This window comes from Myxine glutinosa, chromosome 2, assembly GCF_964187855.1.
Source record: "Myxine glutinosa chromosome 2, kmMyxGlut1.1, whole genome shotgun sequence".
Lineage (NCBI taxonomy): Eukaryota > Metazoa > Chordata > Myxini > Myxiniformes > Myxinidae > Myxine > Myxine glutinosa.
The window spans coordinates 153831758-153853193 of NC_136262.1; the positions used below are offsets into that span (position 1 = coordinate 153831758).

The window sequence follows — 21436 nt, forward strand, 5'->3', positions numbered from 1 at the left end:
TAAAATGTTACCTGGTGCACACCTTTACAACTGCAATTTGTAAGCAATATCATACGGGTGCCTGTTTTTCACACGTCGTACAGCTGGTGTGCAATGCAAAGTGCGTCGGATGTTGTATGGAGTGGGGTGTGTTCTGTTCTTTTTGTTCCAGTACAATTGCCCCGTGGGAATAGTGGACCAGGCCGGCCGAACAGCACTGCATTATGCGGGTAAGCCAACCGCCTGCACTGCACCGGCCTTCTCTTCGCTCAGTGCTATTTGCCTATAGTTAATCTCGGCAAAAACATAATCTCGACGACGCGTTGGCAGCAATTTCAATCTTGATATTCTATTGTGTTTGTGTTGGATCACATGTCTAAGGGGCACAAATAATCGTCAACTAGGTCAAGTATTGAAGGGTTTTTTTTTTTTTGTAGACTTAGTCGAGGTTCATGTAAGAGCTAAGATTGAAGATTGAAGTATTGAAGTGTTTATTTATTTATTGTATACTAAGTCGAGGCTCGTGTAAGAGCGAAGATTGAAGTGTTGAAGTGTTTATTTATTTATTTATTTATTGTATACTAAGTCGAGGCTCGTGTAAGAGCTAAGATTGAAGTTTGAAGTGTTTAATTATATATATTTTTGTATACTAAGTCGAGGCTCGTGTAAGAGTTAAGATTGAAGTATTGAAGTGTTTTTTTTTTTTGTGTGTACCAAGTCGAGGCTCGTGTAAGAGCTAAGATTGAAGTGTTAAATTTTTTTTTTTTTTTGTATATCAAGTCGAGGCTCCTGTAAGAGCTAAGATTTAACATTTAAGATTGAAGTGTTTAATTATATATATTTTTGTATACTAAGTCGAGGCTCCTGTAAGAGCTAAGATTTAACATTTAAGATTGAAGTGTTTATTTATTTATTTATTGTATACTAAGTTGAGGCTCGTATAAGAGCTAAGATTGAAGATTGAAGTATTAAAGTGTTTATTTAATTATTTATTGTATACTAAGTCGAGGCTCGTGTAAGAGCTAAGATTGAAGATTGAAGATTGAAGTGTTTATTTATTGTATACTAAGTCGAGGCTCGTGTAAGAGCGAAGATTGAAGTGTTGAAGTGTTTATTTATTTATTTTTTGTATACTAAGTCGAGGCTCGTGTAAGAGCTAAGATTGAAGTATTGAAGTGTTTAATTATATATATATTTGTATACTAAGTCGAGGCTCGTGTAAGAGTTAAGATTGAAGTATTGAAGTGTTTTTTTTTTTTTGTGTACCAAGTCGAGGCTCGTGTAAGAGCTAAGATTTAAGATTTAAGATTGAAGTGTTTATTTATTTATTTATTGTATACTAAGTTGAGGCTCGTGTAAGAGCTAAGATTGAAGATTGAAGTATTGAAGTGTTTATTTATTTATTCATTGTATACTAAGTCGAGGCTCGTGTCAGAGCTAAGATTGAAGTATTGAAGTGTTTATTTATTTATTTTTTTGAATGCTAAGTCGAGGCTCGTGTAAGAGCTAAGATTGAAGTATTGAAGTGTTTATTTATTTATTTTTTTGAATGCTAAGTCGAGGCTCGTGTAAGAGCTAAGATTGAAGATTGAAGTATTGAAGTGTTTATTTATTTATTCATTGTATACTAAGTCGAGGCTCGTGTAAGAGCTAAGATTGAAGTTTGAAGTATTGAAGTGTTTATTTATTTATTTATTTGTATACTAAATTGAGGCTCGTGTAAGAGCTAAGATTGAAGATTGAAGTGTTTATTTATTTATTTATTCATTGTATACTAAGTCGAGGCCCGTGTAAGAGCTAAGATTGAAGTTTGAAGTATTGCAGTGTTTATTTATTTATTTATTTGTATACTAAATTGAGGCTCGTGTAAGAGCTAAGATTTAAGATTTAAGATTGAAGTGTTTATTTATTTATTTATTGTATACTAAGTTGAGGCTCGTGTAAGAGCTAAGATTGAAGATTGAAGTATTGAAGTGTTTATTTATTTATTCATTGTATACTAAGTTGAGGCTCGTGTAAGAGCTAAGATTTAAGATTTAAGATTGAAGTGTTTATTTATTTATTTATTGTATACTAAGTTGAGGCTCGTGTAAGAGCTAAGATTGAAGATTGAAGTATTGAAGTGTTTATTTAATTATTTATTGTATACTAAGTCGAGGCTCGTGTAAGAGCTAAGATTGAAGATTGAAGATTGAAGTGTTTATTTATTGTATACTAAGTCGAGGCTCGTGTAAGAGCTAAGATTGAAGTATTGAAGTGTTTATTTAATTATTTATTGTATACTAAGTCGAGGCTCGTGTAAGAGCTAAGATTGAAGATTGAAGTATTGAAGTGTTTATTTAATTATTTATTGTATACTAAGTCGAGGCTCGTGTAAGAGCTAAGATTGAAGATTGAAGATTGAAGTGTTTATTTATTGTATACTAAGTCGAGGCTCGTGTAAGAGCTAAGATTGAAGTATTGAAGTTTTTTTTTGTTTTTGCTTTTTCTGTATACTAAGTCGAGGCTCGTGTAAGAGCTAAGATTGAAGATTGAAGATTGAAGTGTTTATTTATTTATTTATTTATTGTATACTAAGTCGAGGCTCGTGTGAGAGCTAAGATTGAAAATTTAAGATTGAAGTGTTTATTTATTTATTTATTGTATACTAAGTCGAGGCTCGTGTAAGAGCTAAGATTGAAGATTGAAGTGTTTATTTATTGTAGACTAAGTCGAGGCTCGTGTAAGAGCTAAGATTGAAGATTGAAGTGTTTATTTATTTATTTATTTATTGTATACTAAGTCGAGGCTCGTGTAAGAGCTAAGATTGAAGATGATTGAAGTATTGAAGTGTTTTGTTTTGTGTACTAAGTCGAGGCTCGTGTAAAAGCTAAGATTGAAGTGTTTAATTATTTATTTTTTTGTTTACTAAGTCGAGGCTCGTGTAAGAGCTAAGATTGAAGATTGAAGTATTGAAGTGTTTATTTAATTATTTATTGTATACTAAGTCGAGGCTCGTGTAAGAGCTGAGATTGAAGATTGAAGTGTTTATTTATTGTATACTACGTCGAGGTTCGTGTAAGAGCTAAGACTGAAGTATTGAAGTGTTTTTTTTGTTTTTTTTCTTTTGTATACTAAGTCGAAGCTCGTGTAAGAGGTAAGATTGAAGTATTGAAGTATTGAAGTGTTTATTTATTTATTTATTGTATACTAAGTCGAGGCTCGTGTAAGAGCTAAGATTGAAGATTGAAGTGTTTATTTATTTATTTATTGTATACTAAGTTGAGGCTCGTGTGAGAGCTAAGATTGAAGATTGAAGTGTTTATTTATTGTATACTAAGTCGAGGCTCGTGTAAGAGCTAAGATTGAAGTATTGAAGTGTTTATTTATTTATTTATTGTATAGTAATTCGAGGCTCGTGTAAGAGCTAAGATTGAAGATTGAAGTGTTTATTTATTTATTTATTGTATACTAATTCGAGGCTCGTGTGAGAGCTAAGATTGAAGATTGAAGTATTGAAGTGTTTATTTATTTATTTATTGTATACTAAGTCGAGGCTTGTGTAAGAGCTAAGATTGAAGATTGAAGTATTGAAGTGTTTATTTATTTATTTATTCTATACTAAGTCGAGGCTCGTGTAAGAGCTAAGATTGAAGTATTGAAGTGTTTATTATTATTTATTTTTTGTATGCTAAGTCGAGGCTCGTGTAAGAGCTAAGATTGAGGATTGAAGTATTGAAGTGTTTATTTATTTATTTGTATACTAAGTTGAGGCTCATGTAAGAGCTAAGATTGAAGTATTGAAGTTTTTTTTTTTTTTTTTTTTACGAAGTTGAGGCTCATGTAAGACCTAAGATTGAAGTATTGAAGTGTTTATTTATTTATTTATTTATTTATTTTTTAATTTATTTGAATACTAAGTCGAGGCTCGTGTAAGAGCTAAGATTGAAGATTGAAGTATTGAAGTGTTTATTTATTTATTTATTGTATACTAAGTTGAGGCTCGTGTAAGAGCTAAGATTGAAGTATTGAAGTGTTTATTTATTTATTTTTTTGAATGCTAAGTCGAGGCTCACGTAAGAGCTAAGATTGAAGATTGAAGTATTGAAGTGTTTATTTATTTATTTATTGTATACTAAGTCGAGGCTCGTGTAAGAGCTAAGATTGAAGTATTGAAGTGTTTATTTATTTATTTATTGTATACTAAGTCGAGGCTCGTGTAAGAGCTAAGATTGAAGTATTGAAGTGTTTATTTATTTATTTTTTTGAATGCTAAGTCGAGGCTCGTGTAAGAGCTAAGATTGAAGATTGAAGTATTGAAGTGTTTATTTATTTATTTATTGTATACTAAATTGAGGCTCGTGTAAGAGCTAAGATTGAAGATTGAAGTGTTTATTTATTTATTGTATACTAAGTCGAGGCTCGTGTAAGAGCTAAGATTGAAGATGATTGAAGTATTGAAGTGTGTTGCCATGTTTATACCCAGCGATTTTGTTTGTTTAATTTTTGATGGGAGCCTGAAAGAAGAGTTGGTTTATTAATCAAACGTATCTGACAGAAAGGCAGCTGTGTTGGACTTTCGAAGCCTGCGGACGTCTCCACATGTCCCCTACCCCAAGCACCCCGGTCGTAGCAGCTGCAATGGCCAGACGAGGCACGTCAATGAAACGATTGTGCATGTACCACTACTTCGGATGAATCTGTGTTTGTATTCTAACCGAGGGGATTTTGAAATCTCTTGGTGACCCTGTTCTGTTCGAAAGCAATCATTTACGTAGCGCTGGGAATTTGGCTCGCGTTGATCTCGACTTCCCCTGCTTTGCTAATGGAGCTTTGAAAGTGTAATCCTCCAGCGATGCGTAAGCATACCGTGTTCTAAAACTTCTTTCCTACAGTTGCTGCAGAGGAAGCAACCATATTTTTATATATTCGAATAATGTCTTTTTATCGATGCTGTAGTTGTTGTTGAATTGTGCTGTCTGTGCAATTTTGACAGTTCTAGTGGGTTTTGTTGTACTGTGGCAGGCACAAGGGACAATAATTCCGCGCACCAGTGGGTGGCGCGAGCGTCCAGGCGGGGAACGAAAACGCATGCCCCGCCTTTTGACCGATCGGCGACGCCCGGGGGCAAGGCGTGGCCTCGGGACATATATGCGGGCTCTAAGCTCGAGCCCGCCCAGTGCTGAAGTGCGAGCTCTTAATAAAGACTCTTTGTTTGTACCAACGCGTTGTGGCCTACCTCTCTGGCAATCGAGTCGTGTGTGCACAGCACCACACTGGTCACCCCGATTGGTTCAGCCGTTGCTGACCCCCGAACGCGCCATGGCTACCAACGCCGTCGCCGTCAACCTCCCCGAGTTTTGGGAAGCGCAAGCCGACGTTTGGTTTGTGCAGGCCGAAGCTCAATTTCAGCTCCGAGGCATCACGGCGGACGAGACCCGGTACTACCACGTGGTCGCCGCCCTCGGGCCCGGCACTGCCGCCCGAGTCGTGTCCATCCTTCGGCGCCCACCGGGCGACCACAAGTACGAGGTGCTCAAACGTCTCCTCCTCGCCACGTTCGGGCTCACAGAGGTCGAACGTGCCGACCGCCTCCTGGACCTTCCCGCCCTCGGCGACACACGACCATCCGTCCGGATGGATTTCATGCTGTCCCTGCTTGGAGACCAGCGCCCGGATTTCTTATTCCGAGCACTTTTCCTACGCCAGCTACCTGCACAGGTGCGCCTCGCGCTGGCCGGTTCCAAACTAACGAAACCCCGCGCCCTGGCTGGAGAGGCCGACAAGTATTTCGCGGCCTGCGACACGCGGTCGGTGTACGGTGCTGCCGTAGTGGCTCCCGGTGCGGAGGCTCCAGCGCCCCCTGCTTCCCCTGTGGCCGCTGCTACGCCCCGCCCACTACCGCTGCCGCCACCACCACCGCCGCCGACATGGCCGCTGCGGGGGCCACCGCCACAAACCTGGTGCTACTACCATGCCAGGTTCGGCCGCAAGGCTAAAACGTGCCTCCCGCCGTGTTCTTTTGACAGGTCGGGAAACGACCGGCGCTCACTTGCAGCCATGAGCGTCGGCCATTCCGGCAGCCTCCTGTTCATCACGGACACCTTGTCCGGGCGCCGTTTTCTTTGCGACACAGGAGCGCAGGTAAGCGTCCTCCCTGCCTCCACGTCCGACAAGCAAGCCGTGGGCCGGGCCCCCGCTTTGCTTGCCGCCAACGGTACACCCATCCGCACATTCGGGAAGCGTTGCCTCTCACTGCGGTTCGGAGGGCAGCGCTTTCAATGGTCGTTCGTGACCGCCAGCGTGCCAATGACCCTGCTGAGCGCGGACTTCCTATGTGCGCATGGGCTGTTGGTCGATGTTAAGCGCAGACGTCTCGTCCAGGCCGAAACCTTCAGCTCGCTCGCTTGGTCGCTGAGCGGCTCGTTGAGCGGCTCACTGAGCGGCTCACCGAGCGGCTTGCCAAGCGGCTTGCTGAAGGGTTCCGTCCCGGCAAGTTTAGATTGCACGCTTCCGGCAGCGGCCGACTTTACCTGCCTCCTAGCCAGTTTCCCGGCCCTCACGCGGCCCACCTTCTCAGCGGTAGCCGTTAAACACGGGGTGGAGCACCATATACCCACGGTCGGGCCACCGGTCGACGCCGGGGCACGCCGACTCAAACCCACGAAGCTCGCCATGGCGAAGGCGGAGTTCGCTACGCTGGAACAGCTGGGTATTGTGCAGCGCTCAAACAGCGCTTGGGCCTCTCCGCTGCACATTGTGCCGAAGCCCGGCGGTGGATGGCGGCCGTGCGGTGACTACCGCCGGCTCAATGATGCCACCACCCCCGACCGCTACGCGGTCCCACATATCCAGGACTTTTCCGCCCGGTTGGCAAACACGACCGTGTTTTCCAAGGTGGACCTCATCCGGGGCTACCACCAGGTCCCCGTACAACCGGGCGATGTCCCGAAGATGGCCGTCATCACCCCTTTCGGCCTCTTCGAGTTCCTGCGAATGCCTTTCGGGTTGAAGAATGCGGCCCAGGCGTTCCAACGGCTTATGGACAGCGTCCTGCGCGACTTACCTTTCCTCTTTGTCTACCTGGACGACATCCTAGTCGTGAGCGCGTCCCGGGAGGAGCACCTGCTCCACCTCCGCACGCTTTTCGAACGCCTGGGCCAGCATGGCCTAATCATCAACCCCGCAAAGTGCCGCTTCGGCGTCACCACCATCGACTTCTTGGGGCACCGCATCACCAGGCACGGGGCCGTCCCTTTATCGGCCAAGGTGGAGGCGGTCAGGGATTTCCCGTGACCCCGCACGATCAAGGGGCTCCAGGAGTTCCTGGGCATGGTAAATTTTTACCACCGCTTCGTGCCCCACGTCGCCCAGCTCCTCCGCCCCCTGCACGAGGCCCTCCGGGGCAAGCCGGGCAAAGGTGACATCGCCTGGTCGGAGCCGATGGCCGCGGCGTTTGCAGGCGCAAAGCTGGCCCTGGCCAACGCCACCATGCTGGCGCACCCGGCGCCCGATGCGCCGATCGCCCTCACCACCGACGCGTCGGATTACGCGGTGGGCGCGGTGCACGAGCAGTGGGTGCGTGGTGCTTGGCAACTGCTGGCGTTTTTTAGCCGGCAGCTTCGCCCGCACGAACGCCGCTACAGCACCTTCGACCGCGAGCTGCTCGGGCTCCACCTGGCGGTCCGACACTTCCGCCATCTGCTGGAGGGCCGCCCGTTCACGGCTTTCGTCGACCACAAGCCCCTTGTGTTCGCGATGGCCAAGGTCGCCGAGCCATGGTCGGCACGGCAGCAGCGTCACCTCTCTGCCGTGTCTGAGTACACGACGGACATCCATCACGTGGCGGGTAAAGACAACCCGGTGGCGGATTGCCTTTCCCGGTCCGTCGCGCACGCGGTCCACCTCGGGATCGACTATGCCCGGATGGCGGAGGACCAGACCGCCGACCCCAGCGTCCAGGCCTTGCGGACCGCCGTCACGGGCCTCCGCATCACCGAGGTGCCGTTCGATGCCGCGGGCGCGGCCCTCCTGTGCGACGTCTCCCTCGGCCGGCCTCGCCCCATGGTGCCCGCTGGCTGGCAGCGCCCAGTGTTCGACACCATTCACGGCCTGTCCCACCCGGGCACGAAGGCCTCCCAGAAGCTCATCGCGGCGAAGTTCATCTGGCATGGCCTCAGGAAGGACGTCCGTGACTGGGCCAGGACGTGCCTCGCGTGCCAGCGCGCAAAGGTCCACCGCCACACCCAGGCCCCGTTGGCCCCGTTGGCGTTGCCCGAGCGGCGGTTCGACCACGTGCACGTCGACTTGGTGGGACCTCTGCCCCCCTCACGGGGGTTCACCCACCTCCTCACCATGGTGGACCGCACCACACGGTGGCCGGAGGCCGTCCCATTGGCGGCGACGTCTGCGGCTGATGTGGCGCAAGCCTTCATCGCCACTTGGGTTGCCCGGTTCGGTGCCCCCTCGGACATCTCGTCCGACCGCGGCCCCCAGTTCACCTCGGAGCTCTGGGCCGTGGTGGCGCAAAGGCTCGGCGTAAAACTACACCGCACCATGGCCTATCACCCCCAGGCCAATGGCCTGTGCGAGCGCTTTAATTGCTCGATGAAGGCCGTGCTCCGGGCCAGCCTCCGCGACAGCAGCTGGGCCGACAGGCTCCCCTGGGTCCTGCTGGGCCTCAGGACGGTGCCCAAGGACGACCTGCGCGCGTCCTCGGCGGAGCTGGTCTTCGGGCAACCACTGCGGGTACCGGGCAAATTTATCCCCGACTCCACGGCTCCTTGGTCCGTGGCGCGACAGCGCTCCGCCCTTCAGGAGACCGCCCGGAGGTTCGCCCCGGTGCCGACGGCACACCACGGTTGCCCGTCTTCCCACGTCGCCCTGGAGCTTCGCACAGCGGAGTACATCTTCGTCCGGCACGACGCCCACCGGGCACCGCTACGGCCCCCGTACGACGGGCCCTTCCGCGTGCTGGAGACCGGGGACAAATATTTCACCGTCGACATCGGCGGTGCCTCGGATCGCATCTCAGTGGACCGCCTCAAGCCGGCCCACCTCGATCTGGACCACCCCCCGCAAGCAGCTCTGCCTCCGCGTCGAGGCCGCCCCCCGGCGGTCGGACCCCCGGCACCCCCCAGCCCCGCCGTCCCGCTACCCCCCAGCCCTGCACGCATCGCCAGGGGGCGTTTCGGCCGGGTCATCCGGCTTCCCCGCAAACTCACCCTTCAGGTGCACGGGAATTCTGGGGGGGCGCGTGTGGCGGGCACAAGGGACAATAATTCCGCGCACCAGTGGGTGGCGCGAGCGTCCAGACAGGGAACGAAAACGCATGCCCCGCCTTTCGACCGATTGGCGACGCCCGGGGGCAAGGCGTGGCCTCGGGACATATATGCGGGCTCTAAGCTCGAGCCCGCCCAGTGCTGAAGTGCGAGCTCTTAATAAAGACTCTTTGTTTGTACCAACGCGTTGTGGCCTACCTCTCTGGCAATCGAGTCGTGTGTGCACAGCACCACAGTACAATACTATATTGTTATTGTTTTTATCATCATTTAATAATTTTATTGTATTTGGAAATTAATTAATTATATAATATTTTATTTTAAGATTGGGAGCTTTGTTTGACTGCCATTTTCCACTTGTTTTGGACAAGTAATACATTTAAATCAATTTGATCAATCTACATTTCTCGCACTTGCCTCATTCCTCATAATTTATGCCTTGCTTGTGTTTACCACTGATGTAATTAGCACATCTCCTGCTTCGCAAGAGACGGGGTTATGCAATCACTTCTGTGTGTCTGTGTGTGTGTCTGTCCGGGCCATAACTTTTTTTTTACCATTTGAGTTTTGTCATCAAATTTTCACCAAAGCTTTATTATGATAATATAGAGAAGGCAAATTAATAATTTTCTCAAAAGGTCAAAGGTCAATGTCACCTAAATTCATCAATTTCATCCAATTGACCTGAAATTTCAATTTACCATTTGAGTTTTGTCATCAAAATTTCAACAAAGCTTTATTTTGAGAACATGGAGAAGGGAAATGAATAATTTGGTCAAAATGTCAAACGTCAGCGTCACATAAAATGGTAAATTTTCATCTCATTGACGTTAAATTTTAAGAATTTTCATATTGGGTCACTGAATTGCTTCACCAATCAAAAGCTACAAGTTGATTATTTTCTTCGATCAAAAGGTCAAAGGTCAAGGTTTCATGAAATTGTCAATTTTTGTCCAATTGACCTGAAATTTTAAGAATTTACATATTGGGTCACTGAATTGGTTCACCAATCAAAAGCTGGAAGCTGATTATTTTTTTCGATCAAAAGGTCAAAGGTCAAAGGTCAAGGCTGCATAAAATCATCAATTTTCATTTTGTATTTTTTTAAAAACTGTTTTCGTTAATTTGAGCATACGTTATTTTAAAGAAGAATACGTCTGAATGCAAACGGGCATGGACGGGCTTTACATTTCCAGTAACTTTCTAGTTTAAAAATATTTTCATTAATTGCCCTTTAAATTTTTTAATCTTCTTCATTATCACAAACAATTGAGACAATAATGCATTGGGTGTTTAAGGTACTTAATGAGATGAAGACTTACAGATCAGGATTTGGGAGAGATTTGTGAAAGGGGTTGAATATCAAGATAAGGTTGAATAATAATAATATCTTGATATTATCAAGATAAGGTTGAATAAGGTTGAATGAGATAAAAGAGAGATAAGGTTGAATATCAAGGTTTAAGGTTTGAGTTAATATAATATATTGATCGACAAATACTATAAAAGGATCACTTTGCTTACCTTGCCTCATGATGCTCTGACATCATCTTCAAAATCCCATCTACCATGTTCATTCATTAATGTATGTGCAGCACATATTTTGTGGAGTGTTTTTATTCCTGGGAGCATGATTACGGAAGTGATGCAGTACCTTCTGTCAAGTTAAGCATAAATTTTGAATTTGTTCAGGATGCCGATGATAACGCACCTACATTTTGCGAGAGACCATGAAATATTTGATATCACCAGATCGACAGGTTCCCGGATAAACATTCCATCTGATGGACTGCATTGTCTGATAGAATGCGTTGCCTGTGAAACCCGAGGGTGACGGCTTAGAGTCGGGCTGGGAATTGAAACCAGATAGGGCAACTCAAAAGTGAGTGTGCCACCTCTGAACTGTCCTGAAACCTTGTGTACCATGCTAGTGTCGATCTCTCTCTTATTGTTATCCTTATTCTTGTAAAGGTACTCTTGTGCCTTTGTATGTTATTTTCTTCATGTAATATTCTGTATTTACAAGCTCAGCCATGTTTGTTGGACATGAGAAAAGAAAAAAAAGAGACCAAGCTGCATTGTGGACAGTTTCTCATTATTTCAAGATGAAACTTTTTTTGTGTTTTTTTTGTTTTTTTGTATGCAAGATCGAGACCCGTGAAAGAGCGAACATTAATCACACAGAAAGACAAAACGACACATAAAACATATAACATCGGGAGTGGTAGACAAGATGGGGAGAGAGGGGGAAGGACACGAACACAACATTTGAGAGCAGGGACCGAGAGACATGGAGACATCGAGAGATCTGTGAGAGGGAGAGGGCTTTGAAGGGAGGGGATGGGAAGGGGGGGGGGGGCGGGTGGGAGAGGTATAAAATATATGGACACTGCCAGGACTTCCAGGAAAGAAGTTGGAATTTCAAACAAGGTGGATCTGGGGTGAATTAGCGGGGGTAGAAAAGATCAAGGTTTTGGATGGGGGAAGATAAGAGATGGTGGTGAACAGCTGTTTTAAAGACCTGGAGGGACGAGTGGGATTGAAGGGAGTGAGGGAGTTTGTTCCAGAGGCAGGAGAAAAGAGGAATGAAAGAGTGAAGGTGAGCAGAGAGCCGAGATTTCAGCAGTTTAACCATCAGAGGGTTGCTGGCAGATCTTGTGCGACCTGTAGGAATATTTGGGGGACAGAGCACAGAGAGAGCTGGGGGTGCAAGGCCGGAGAGGAGTCGGTAGAAGACAGAAAGACCACCTACCTGCCTGCGGTGAGTGAGTGAAAGGCCCTCAGAGATAGCTTCATTGCGGGAGATTCCAATAATTCTGAAAGCTTTGGTTTCAACAGCGTGAAGCCGAGCTAGGTGTGAGGCAGGGGCACCGGCCCATAGGGGAGAACAGTATTCCATTGAGCTGCGGATGAAAGCCTTGTATGTGGTGAGGAGCTCAGGTGTGCCGAGGAAGGACTTCGCACGACGGAGGATGCCCAGTCGGCGACTGGCTTTGGAGGCCAGTTTGGAAATGTGGTTTTCCGAAGAAAGATCATGGCAGATAGTGAGACCCAAAAGCTTGAGCGACAGAACTTCTTGGAGAGGATTGTTGAGAAAGTAGATGGGAGGGTTGTCCAGTCGATCTTTTCGGAGAGACATAGTAAGAGTGTGAGATTTGTCAGGATTGAAAGACATGTTCCACTTGTTTGACCAGTCTGTGATTTTGTCCAAGTCTTCAGAGAGTGAGGAGGCTGCAGACTGCCGATCTGAGGGAAGAGGAATGGAGCGGCAGAGAGTGGAGTCATCAGCAAAGAGATAGAGAGGATTTTCCAGAGAGTCGGAGAGATCATTGATAAAGACCAGAAAAAGCACAGGGCCCAGAACACTGCCTTGGGGAACTCCAGCCTGAACAGGAAGGGGAGATGAGAGAAATCCATTCAGGGCCACACGTTGACTACGACCAGAGAGGAAGTCCGCAAGCCATGCATGGAGATTTCCATGGATACCATAGGAGGAGAGTTTGGTGAGCAGAGCTGGGTGCCAGACCGTATCGAAGGCACGTGAAATGTCAAGGGAGACAGCTCTGATTTCCTGTTTGGCATTGAGGACCTCCATCCATTGTTGAGACAGCAGAAGCAGCATGTCCAGAGTAGAGTGACCTGGTCTGAAACCAAATTGATGATCAGAGATCAAGCCATTGGAGAAGCGGAAAGATTTCATATCCGAAGCAATGATGGATTCCATGACTTTGCTGATAATTGGGAGCAGGCTGATTGGTCTGTAGTTGCAAGGATCTGTTTTTGCACCTTTTTTGTGTAAAGCGGTAATGTTTGCTGATTTCCAGGATGCTGGCAGATGACCTTGAGCAAAAGAGAGGGTGAAAAGAACAGAGAGAGGGTGAGATAGAGCGGCAGAGCAGGATTTTAGGACCCGTGGGCTGATGCCGTCTGGTCCAGTTGCAGAATCAGAGTCGAGGTTAGACAAAAACTCCTCCACCTTGTCAGGAGAGAAGGACACAGAGTCCAGGAGCAGTTGGGTTCGACTGGGAAAGGTGGGAACAGAGAGAGATGGGTTTGGGACACAAGATTTTGAGGCAAACACAGAGTTGAGGCATTCGGCTTTGTCACGTGCGATGTCAACTGTGTGGCCATTTGAGGTAAGGGAGGGGATGGAGGGGGAACAAACACCAGAAACGGATTTGACCAGACGCCACCAGGATTTGGAGGAAGGAGACAGGTTTGAGAGTTAATTCTTGAGTGTGGAGAGATAGTGCTTCCTGGCACTCCTGAGGGTAGACACCCACTTGTTCCGAGCTTGGTGGAAGGAACTGAGATTGCCTTCAGTTGGATTAGCCTTCCAAGAGCTAAAAGCAAGTTGTTTCAGGGCAACTGCCTCACCACTAGATTCAGTGTACCATGGACGGGAGGAAGGGTAAGACAACTGAAGACGAGATGGGATAAATCTGTACATGAGAGAGAGAGCAGTTTCCCTTGGAAGAATTCCCAGGAAGAATTGATGTCAGAGGCAGTGGAGATGGGAGACCAATCCAGACGATTGATGGCTGCTTGAAGACCGTCCCAGTCGGCCTGAGTGAAATGCCAGAGTCGTCGACGCTGAGGAGGCTCTCTGAGAATGGCCAGAGAGATGTCCACTTTGACAAGCACATGATCAGAAGAACCGATTGGAGCAGAAGAAGAGCAGCAGACATTAGCAGGGAAGTTTGTCATAATCAAGTCTAGAAGAGAAGATACTCCATTGGCTGAGATCCGGGTCGGGAAATTGACAGATTGTGTCAATCCCAGTGAGTCACAGAAGTCCTTTGCTGAGGTGCCATGACTGGTGAGAGAGGAACCCACACCCAACCAGCTGGCATGATGACAGTTGAAGTCACCACATATGAGGAAGAGAGAGTTGGGATGAGTGGATAGAAGTTGGGCCATGTTGTCAGACAGTGAAATGTAAATGGAGTCATCACTGTTTGGAGGACGGTACAGAACACATATGAACAAAAGGTGGGAGCGGAGAGGAAGCCGTAGCCAGAGGTACTCCTGGGGGTGAGGAGGAGAGGGGGCAGTGCAAGGAGAGTGAGGAAGAGAGTTTTTGATAAAGATAGTCACCCCACCACCAGGACGAGGCTCAGGTCTATCATACCGGAGGAGGGAGTAACCAGGAAGAGATATTAAGGAATCAGAGACATCTTGAAGGAGGAAAGTCTCTGTTAAGCAGATCAAGTCTGGATTGTCAGAAGCAACCTGTATGGAGAGATCAGTCAGGTTTGAGCGAAGGCCCCGGATGTTTGAGGTCCATACCGTTAATGAAGAGAGAGGGGGAGCATCGGGTACAGGACAGGGGAGGGGAGGAGTAGGGTAAGATGAAGGATGAGAGGGGGAGGTAGGAAGAGCAGTTGATAGTGTGTCAGAGATTACAGAAGAGTTCCAAGAAAGGGAAGGATGAGGAGGATGAAAGGTTTGATGGTGAAGGGATGAGGCACAGTGAGGGGTTGTTTGAGGGGGGGCAGAGGAAAGTAGAAGGTTGGGGGGGGGGGTGGAGGTATGAGATAGAAGGGAGACGAAGTGGGGAGGAGGCAGCTTTGAGGAGGAGGGGGGAGGAGGGAGAATTGGAGAGGAATGGTATGGGGGGAGATTTGAATGGGAGGGGTTGGGGGGGAGTTTTGAAGGGGAGGAGTGAGGGGGGAGTTTAGGAGTGGAGGGGCAAGGGGGGAGTTTAGGAGTGTAGGGGCAAGGGGGGAGTTTAGGAGTGTAGGTGCAAGGGGGGGGATTTGGAGGGGAGGGGCAAGAGGGGAGTTTCGAAAGTGGATGATTAATGAAAGACGAACATTGATAACAAATTGGGTTTGTTGTGATTTTCAAGTTAGCAATCCGATTCAGAACGATGGAGGAGGGGTGGAATGAATGTGAATTTAGACCATGTAGTGAGGGAGACGTATAAGAGATTGAATTTCTTTTTTTTGACATGGAATGAGATGGAGAGGAATTTGAAAAAAGCCTTTTAAATAGGAAGAAAAACAGCGTGGTGTAATATACCACTGAATAAAACTGAAGGGGAAAGTTTATACATATTTAAATAATATTAAAACAGAACTGTAAACAATCTTATATGCACAAAGTACCAACGGGGGGAGAGCCGAGAGGGACCACCACGAGTCACGTGGACAGGGCAAAAGGTGGATGGCAAGGAGATAATGGGGGTGGGGCGAACAGCACACCTGGACAGAAAGTACAGGATGAGACAAACAGCACACGTGGAGAAAGGACAATAAATGTTTTTGGTTATTTTTTTTATATTTTTTTGGGGGTGGGGGTATTTTAAATAAACGTATTTAAAACGTTAGACAAAGAGTATTATGTTCGGGGTAGAAGGGAAAAAACTAAGAGCCAAGCAAAACACGATGTAGGGGAGTTAAGTAAACAAACACCGATGGGGGTATAAGGCCGCACTAGCGGAGCAGAACACGATTAATTAATTACGAGTTACAGGAAATTCAAACCAAAAGTAACTATAAACAAACAATAACGCATGGACAATAAAATAACGAGTTAAAATTTGACAAACACACGAATGAAAAAATAACCGCTTTGGATGCCCGGAGAGAACCAGGCCTCAAGGTCGGAAGTTTCAACAACTAGGCCGCGTGGCGCGAAATACTCGACTATTTTTTACAGGTATGAAAGATTAACACCGATAATTATCTTCCGAGGGACACGCAAAAGGTACACACACGTAAGATAAATACAGTTTCGACAAAAATACAAATGTGACAATAATTACTTAACTTCGAGCGTGCGTGAAGATCGTGGAACAGCTTCGAAAAACCGTGACCGCCCCGACAAGATCTCGCGAGATCAATCAACTTTTTTGTAAACATTCCTTTTATTTTAAAATCCCCAAGCTCTGCTGTTTCCCTCTTCCTCACTTTATTGGTATTTGTTCAAGATGTCAGAAGAGCTAGATTTTCATCGATCCTAACTCTATGTATGATTATAAACCCAACGTTGCATTACATACCTACTCGTGAAAACTTTATGATACGTTAAGACTGAATGAAGCTGAATCTCATGGTCGTTGAGAAGGGTACAGGCGGTAAAGAAGGTTTTGTACAAAATAAATAAATAAATAAACCTGAAGAATTCATTCCTTCACCAACACTTCTTTTGATTCTTGTAATACATGCATGGATATTTGGGTTTTGCTCATTTGTACAAACTGTGCCTTCACTCATCTTATCTACTTCAGCACTGTACTCGCTGTTCCATCGGAAAGGGACCAACGACACTCGTGGGAAACCGTATTGATTTGTGGGATGCTTGTCTCGTCATAAAACTCTTGAAGCCCTCATAGCAAGCAAAATGTACCCAACAAAGCCATCTTCATCCATGCACACTCGAACAATATATATTTTTTTTCCGCCCTTCCTGGTTTCCTGTGCCGAAGATGGTTTTATGGAGTGTTTGACACTGAAGTTTCAAAAGATAAAGTACAACAGACAGCACTTGATAACAAAGTTGTTAATAAAAATAACATTATCATCTCTGCAGAGATTGAAACTGTTCTGAGAACGCTTGGATTTGGAAGAGGGTCAGAGAGCGGTATTCAGGATTGCAAAGCAGATAGCGAAAGAGAGGTGTGATGTGATGGGGGTGAGTTGCTTAAAGGATGAAGTGGGACAAATCGTTGTGGACCCAGATGGAATTAAAGGAAGATGGAAAAGATATATGGAAATACTGTTGAATACAGAGAATGAATGGGATGGCAACATAGAGATTAACCCAGTTTTATGACCGGCAGAGAAGATAACTGAGAAGGAAGTTGAGGAAGCGATAAAAGCAATGAAGAGTAGAAAAGCGGGAGGGCCGACGAGAGTTGTGGGAGATATGTTGAAGGCAGCAGGAAGTTGGGGTGTGAAGAGAATGACAGAGATCTGTAATCTGGTGGTGAAAGAAGGCTACATTCCAGTGGATTGGGAACTGAGTACCCTCGTCCCTCTATACAAGGGGAAAGGTGACCCTCTGGAGTGTGGCTCGTACCGAGCGATAAAGTTATTGGAACATGGAATGAAGGTATTGGAAAGGGTGTTGGAGAGGAGGATAAGGAAGAAGGTGAAGATCGACGAAATGCAGTTTGGGTTTATGCCAGGAAGGGGAACGACAGACGCACTCTTTATTGTGAGGCAGTTGCAGGAGAAGTACATGGAGAAGAGGAAGAAGTTGTTTCTTGGGTTTGTTGATCTGGAGAAAGCATTCGATAGGGTTCCACGTGAAGTATTGACATGGGCATTGAGGAAGTTAGGAGTGGAGGAATGGTTGATCAGAGTAGTGATGGCAATGTACAAAAGAGCGCGCACAGCTGTAAGGACGAAGGACGGGAACAGTGGTGAGCTTGAGGTGAAGGTGGGAGTGCATCAGGGGTCAGTACTAAGTCCACGACTATTTGTAGCTGTGATGGAGGTGCTGGCTCAGACCGTAAAGGAGGGTTTACCGTGGGAGTTGATGTATGCAGATGATCTGGTGTTGATTGCGGAAAGTATGGACGGACTGAAGGAAAAGATGAACAAGTGGAAGGAATGTATGGACACAAAAGGTCTGAAGGTGAATATCGGAAAGACGAAGGTGATGGCAAGTGGTAAAACATGTGGTGAGGTGGAAAGAACTGGGAAGTGTCCATGTGCTGTGTGCAGGAAGGGTGTCGGAGTGAACTCCATTCAATGTACAATGTGCGCTGAGTGGGTTCATCAAAAATGTAGTGGTCTGAGAGGGTCATTAACCAGTGTGGCAACTACATTCAAATGTAAGGTGTGCACAGAGGAGGGAGCTGCAGATGGAGGAAATGTTGAGTTGGATCTTGGAGACGGCGTGAAGCTGGAAGGTGTGAAAACATTTTGCTACCTCGGAGACATGCTGAATGGAGAAGGTGGATCAGACTCGGCAACAGTTGCTGGAGTGAGATGTGCATGGAAGAAGTTTCGGGAACTGAGTGGCGTGCTGATGAGGAGGGGAGTGTCGTTGAAGCTCAAGGGAAAGGTGTATGCTGCATGTGTGAGAAGTGTTATGATTTATGGGAGCGAGACATGGGTAATGAACGTAGAGCAGCAACGAAGGCTGGAAAGGGTGGCAATGCGAATGGTTCGGTGGATGTGCGGAGTATCGTTGAGAGAGAGGAAGACAAATGATGAATTGCGAAAGATGATGGGAATAGAGCCTGTGATTGATGCTGTGAAGAGGAACAGGTTGAGATGGTTTGGTCATGTGTTGAGGATGTGACTGGAATCACTGATGTGAATGTGACTGGTTGAGAAGAGTGATGGAAATGAATGTAGAAGGAAGTAGAGGACAGGGAAGACCAAGAAAGACTTGGCTAAAGATGGTGGAAGAAGAAATGCGGGCAAGGGGGTTAACAAGGAGAGATGCAGAAAATAGGGCAAAATGGAGAAGATTGTCATGGGGACCGCAAGGCTAACCCCCGCTCTAGCAGGGAAAATGGCCTTGAAATGCATGTTGTTGTTGTAGCTCTGCAGAGATTCACATTTCACCTTCTCTAAAGTCAATGTGTATCACAATCTTTGGATGTTGTTTGCGTTCCATTGAAATTGTTCTTGAATCATTTTTCATTGGCAAAGAAATGGCATCTAAATAATGCATTGCTGAAGTCGTTTATTCCTGATACGTGAAACACCCTGCAACCCGTGCCTACAGAAAACAGGCTTTTTGGTACACCAGACGAATTTCCCATACAATAATCATGTAACTTTGTTAAAAACAGAATTCTCCATGGTTAGGCACTCCTATCTTGAAAGTTTTGTGCCAATTGCTCAAGCGGTTGTGGCAAAAACGAATTGAAAAGCGAATAAAGGTGAAAAGGTGAGGGGGAAAATACAAGTGAGGGCCTCTGGTTGTGGACGTCTATTACTCGGATGGTATTCATTTTGTGGTGTCTGAAAGCACCAACTTCAAGTGGTTAAAGACAACAAAAAAGCTACCAAGGGTGAAAAAAATAATCTAAACAAAAACATTTCAAGTTCCCAAGAGAGTTCATTACCATGCAGATATCTAAATGACCATACTTGAGAAAAAGCAGATTACATGTAACCTGGGATTATCGGTCACCAATATATTAACTTGGCTGAAGATGGTGGAAGAAAAAATGCGGGCAAGGGGGTTAACAAGGGGAGATGCAGAAATAGGGCAAAATGGAGAAGATTGTCATGGGACCCGCTCTAGCAGGGAAAATGGCCTTAAAATGCATGTTGTTGTGTTGTTGATATATTAATTGTTCGAAGAAACACCCAAGTATGAAATGTTGGTGCCATGCCTGATGTAATCAATATGTTATTGCAGACGGATAGTAAGTTGAACAGGACGCCCGTGTGATCATTTTGCTCTCGCTTCGAAAAGGAAAGAGCACAGTATGTCAAGGTCATTGCATTTTTTCTAGCTGATGCAGAGGTTTCCGCATGGCTTCGATGTCATCCCCATTATCCCTTACCCGATTGTACATAATGTGTTTCTTGCTCTTCTCATTCTCGAATTGATGGCCAAAAATGGCTATTTCATCCAATTATTGAATGGGCCACTCATTCTCTGATGGCCATGTAATGCCTCTGAACACAATAGCCTCTTGGTCTCTAATACAAATCTATATGAGACTGAGTGACCTATGCTCAGAAAATACAACATAAAAAATTTGTGGCATCTGTGAGATGTCTTTTACGAGACATTAGTTTGTTATTGAAAGACTTAAGAGATGAATGCCCCTATTAGATTGGTATTGCTATGAGAAATATCTACTCCAATTAATTCCCTCCATTTTTGTTGACCTTTTTGAATCGTACCCTCGATTTCTGTTGATCGTCGTTACTTCCAGTTTTGTGAATCACACTTTACTTTTGTTTACTAAAGTGCACATTTCTTCACCACAGAAAGAGGAATCATAGTTACTCTTTCTTTGCTTTGTCTATTAACAGCTTTGCGAGGTGGCATGCACTCTTTTCCCCTTCCTACGTCTCGCCTCTCTCTCCGTCCCTTCATTTCTTCATCCGCCTTTTCTCTCATCTGCGGAATTGCATACCTGAGTGACAACTTCCAGTTCTTTTAGGTGGCAAGTCAATACCATCTCATGTCGTCTCTCCAATATCTACTCTTATATTTTCTATACTTTCTAACTTTTCAAATTTGTTTATAGGTGAACCTTTCTGTCTGCATTTACTTTGTTAGCTGTCCTGCCCTTTGGATTGGTAGGCCTTGCATTAATCCAGAAACGACTTAATTGATCATGATGAGTGGCTGCATGAGATTTGAGGCCTTAATTGGGTCAGTTGCCTGACTTTTTCTCCTGAAGTTTGGGCAGCTAATATGCTTCGGTTTGCTAACTTTGTGACATTTTCTGAACGTTTTAATCTGATATCAGAAGATTATTCATCAATTCTGCAGCCAGTGAAGAAAGATGTGCTGTAAAAAGAATCAACTTGAGTCATTAATTTGGCATTGATTAATCAATGCTGTCTCAACAATGGATGGAGGCCCTCAACGCCAAACAGGAAATCAGAGCTGTCTCCCTTGACATATCTCGTGCCTTCGATACGGTCTGGCACCCCACTCTGTTCACCAAACTCTCATCCTATGGTATCCATGGAAATCTCCACGCATGGCTTGCGGACTTCCTTTCCGGTCGCAGTCGTTCGTTCCACGTTCCACAAAGCTCTGCTGTTTCTCAAGCACACACAGCATGAAGCGCAGCCATTACGAAGCCAGCACCAAGGAGAGTGTATAACTGTGACCGCTCGCAATGATTCAGTCCAAGAGAGAGACAGGGAATGCGTCCGCTCGCAAAGAAACCCAGCGCAAGAGAGACAAAGCAACTCAAACCGCCTGCCACGAATGCCGGAACAGAGCGAAAGCGAGAAGTGAGTCAGCTCGCAATGAAACCCCAGGACCGAGAGGGAGAAAATGGTGGGACATGTCCTTTTTTACTCCTTAGTCTCGAACGTTCTCTCCGACGTCACACTCACTCCAATCACTGAGCACCACCCGCTCACCCCAACCAATCGTCCGTCGGGGCGTGGCGTCATGGCCACACTTGGCGCCCATCGAGAAGATTCGAGCTGGGTGGTGTCGTAGTAATGTCTGGATTCGGTCGGCGATCGCTTTATTTAATGTAGGTGCTGATCACATGGCTGGTGGTGTAAGTGCTTTATAAGAGCAAA

The 21436-nt window shown here is 45.9% G+C and overlaps 1 protein-coding gene across 8 annotated transcripts in view; it reads left to right on the forward strand.

The window, feature by feature from the left end:
• The window catches only part of LOC137422254 (uncharacterized), a 305787-nt gene that overhangs the window by 183837 nt on the left and 100514 nt on the right, over positions 1-21436 (forward strand). For all 8 annotated transcript variants that reach the window (XM_078771835.1, XM_078771837.1, XM_078771840.1 and 5 more), the window contains one exon: positions 152-209. In XM_078771835.1, coding sequence (XP_078627961.1) covers positions 152-209 — 58 coding nt within the window. The remainder of the gene's footprint in view (positions 1-151; positions 210-21436) is intronic.